The 3,168-nt window shown below is 39.2% G+C and overlaps 1 protein-coding gene across 1 annotated transcript; it reads left to right on the plus strand.

Annotated features, from left to right (window-relative positions):
* The first annotated feature begins 245 nt into the window (after positions 1–245).
* On the plus strand, positions 246–2,515 carry LOC575521 (alpha-2 adrenergic receptor). The gene is made up of 2 exons (XM_003730933.3): positions 246–540; positions 1,317–2,515. Exon 2 carries the CDS (start codon positions 1,355–1,357, stop codon positions 2,513–2,515), a length of 1,161 nt encoding a protein of 386 aa, XP_003730981.1. The 5' UTR covers positions 246–540; positions 1,317–1,354.
* The last annotated feature ends 653 nt before the right edge of the window (positions 2,516–3,168 follow it).

The following is a 3,168-nucleotide window of genomic DNA, read 5'->3' on the forward strand; positions in this document are numbered from 1 at the left end:
GGTTAAGAATGATTATATTTTTTCCAATTCTTTGATAATGATGCAACGTACAATGTCCACTAAAAAAGTATGTACATCATTTAACAATTGCAACATTATTGTTGTACAGATTTTGGAAATGCACTGCTTTTTTTTTTTTTTTTTTTTTATTGTATGTAATTTTATATATGTAATATGAGAAAGTGGCAATAAATTTGGCCCAATGAACCATAAACCACATATTTCGGTCAAATAACCCGGATCTTGTATCAATTTCCGAAATGATAACCTGAAAGATATCCTTTTCCCCCGGATATCATGATAGCGCATTCTCGATTCAAGGTGTGTTAGCTTTCCGGATATTTGTAATGGCAAGGAGAGAATTGTGTCGGACCATTATTGAGCATAATTTTCCTTCCTCCACAAGTTGAGTTGGCAGATCCTCGTGAAACATCAATTTCAAGGTTTACCGCGTCGCTCTGTTGCAGGTTTAGATTGGCTGAACCGACTACTAGGTCTGCAAGGCGGCAAGGAATATTTCTTTAGTTTTAATAATCAACGGTAAGTAAGAGATATAAGATGAGACGAGGCTACTTTGATAATAGACTTATTATTTGTTGTCAGTGACGTATCTATGGATTATTGCGACTGAAACTGACTACATTAAGCCCCCCTCTACAAGTACAAGCTTTATACATTTTCCGTATTGAACCCCTCCAAAAAAGTATAGTTTTATTAATGCACTTTATGGTGTGTATGTGGGGCGCATAAGTATAAACCTTGAGATTCATGATTTCTACCCCTTCCCCCTTCCTTTGCTTTTCAGGCGCCTCCTCTTTATTTGCGTTTGCGCCCCTTCAAGTGTCGCCCCGCCGGAGGACTAATTTTTTTCCCACTTGAGTTCCGGACCTTAGTATGTACTCATTTGTATACGGCCAATCAGAGCTCTTCTCTGTCCCTGCTTCCGATCGATGCACCACTGACAGTTGTGCAATTTATCATTCTATCGTTAAATTTTCCCCTTTTTTTCTTGGAATGGTAATGAAGAGAATGACATTTCGCCTGTGAATGGACATTTAAGGAAATGTAATTGATTCTTTTAACTTTAAAACCGAATTAATATGCAATGAAATTAGTTTTATACATTTTTTCTTCAAAAAAGAAAAGTTTCGAATAATTAATGTTAGAAATAACGTAAGGAAAATGAATTATAACTCTACCATCTACACGGAATTGCTAAACGTACAGCTCAGAGTTTTACTGCTGATGATTTCCAAAATTAAAATATGGTTTCATGTTGATGATTAAATTTTGAATGACATTTACTGTCCTTGCAGATATATACCTTCAACGATTCATCTTATCAAGAAAAGAAATGGCGGACAAAAGCACCCTTATGATGTTAACCTATACCCAACCAACCGTCAGTCTTCCCGATGATGATTTTAATGACAACACGGACTACTCCGAAAGAATCATCTTTTCAATCGTCTTCATCGTCATCAGCATCACTGGAATCGTTGGAAATACTCTCGTGATCCTAGCCATCGTTCTCTCTCGCAAACTGAGATCGACCACCAACTGGTTCGTCTTGAATCTCGCATGCGTTGACTTGTTGACTTGTGTCTTCTTGATCTTCTACGTCGTTGCTGTGCTAAGGCTGGAAGTCCTGTCCTACACGGGTTGGTTGTTAGCTTGGGCAGTCGGTATCACTTTTACCTCCATGTTGAGCCTTACCACCCATGCACTCATTGGCTTCACTAGTTGGTACCTCATCATCAAGAACTATGCAAAAGCTAAGAAGCTCTTCACAACTCGGAATATCTCCATCATGGTTGCCTTTTCATGGCTTATCACCATCATCCTTTGCATCGTTCTTTTCCTGACTGGAGCATTCTCTGAATACGCGGCCCATTTTGTCACAGGCATTTGGATCGTTGGGCATTTCGCGTTTATTTTGACTGTCTACATACAGATTTGGAGATTTGTAGCGCAGCAAGAGAAGGAAATGGCGTCCAAAAGAGGATTTGGTGCAAAGGCGCAGAGTGAAACTGAGATGACTACCACCAACGCCTGCGAAAAATCCGTTGCCAGTGATCCAGATCGTACGATCAGGGATGCTACCCTCAAACCAACACCCCTTTCAGCAGAGTGTGTATCAGTTGAGGAATGCGGGCAATCTTCCTCTCATCCTACAAGTCCAGCTGATGTGTCACCACGAGAAGGAAAGGCGACAACATTCCAAAAACAGACAGCGCCTAAGCTTAATCGTAAGACGATAACTGTTACCAAGAATCTCTTAGTGATTCTCATTGCTTTCACCGTCTGCTTCATTCCTTATTCCATTTGTATGTTCATTCCGGACGACTCTCTGGTGGAGCATTGGCTCTTGGTCCTACTGTTTTCTAACAGCTGCATCAATCCCATCATTTATGCGAGAAGGATTCGTATTTTTAGGGAGGTGATGGTATGCATCATACGATGTAGGCTTGGAACCATCCCCATGCCAATCACGTTTCTTCGGAGAATGAGATAGACATGATAGAGTGTTTAATAAACGGATTGGATTCCCCAAGACTGACCACTTGAACCTGATACTTTTCCCCATGCCTCTCCCCAGGAACTTTGCCGACCATATTAATTAATTCACATCAACGTTTAACCTAAGGATAGCAGAAGATATCTGGACGCCGTTTAATAAAACTTATGATAAGTTACAATAGCATCCACTCATCTTCATGTAAATTATATGCATGCATTTTTTTATAACTTGCAACCAATAAAATACAATGATCTCTTAATTTCAGTAAATGTTATAGTTTTTATAAATACGTGTACTATCAGAGGCGTAATCATCCTTTGAATTTTCCTGGAGGAAAGTTGTAAGAGTATCCTGTTCAGGGCTTGGAAGAAACCGTATATCATCCAGATTTATATGCATCTGTCGGAAGTTGGAAATTTGTGAAAGTCTTTATTTTATGTTTAAGTTTAAGGCAAATTTATATTCTGCTTCCAATTAAGTGTTAAGGATCGAGGTTAGATCTGATGTTTTTTCACTTGGAAAATTCCTTTTCCATAGGATAATGTGACCTGCATAGCTGAGTCAGGTGTTTATTTCAGTCGTACGCTAGATTGCGTAATGACATTAGGCCAAGTGGCAGTGACATTCCTTTTTTATTGTATGCATGA

The sequence above is a fragment of the Strongylocentrotus purpuratus genome, unplaced genomic scaffold (genome assembly GCF_000002235.5).
Source record: "Strongylocentrotus purpuratus isolate Spur 01 unplaced genomic scaffold, Spur_5.0 spur5_scaffold_14, whole genome shotgun sequence".
NCBI classification, from domain to species: Eukaryota; Metazoa; Echinodermata; class Echinoidea; order Camarodonta; family Strongylocentrotidae; genus Strongylocentrotus; species Strongylocentrotus purpuratus.

Excerpts from the sequence above, each read along its gene's own strand:
- LOC575521 (XM_003730933.3), top strand. The coding sequence starts at position 1,355 with ATGGCGGACAAAAGCACCCTTATGATGTTAACCTATACCCAACCAACC.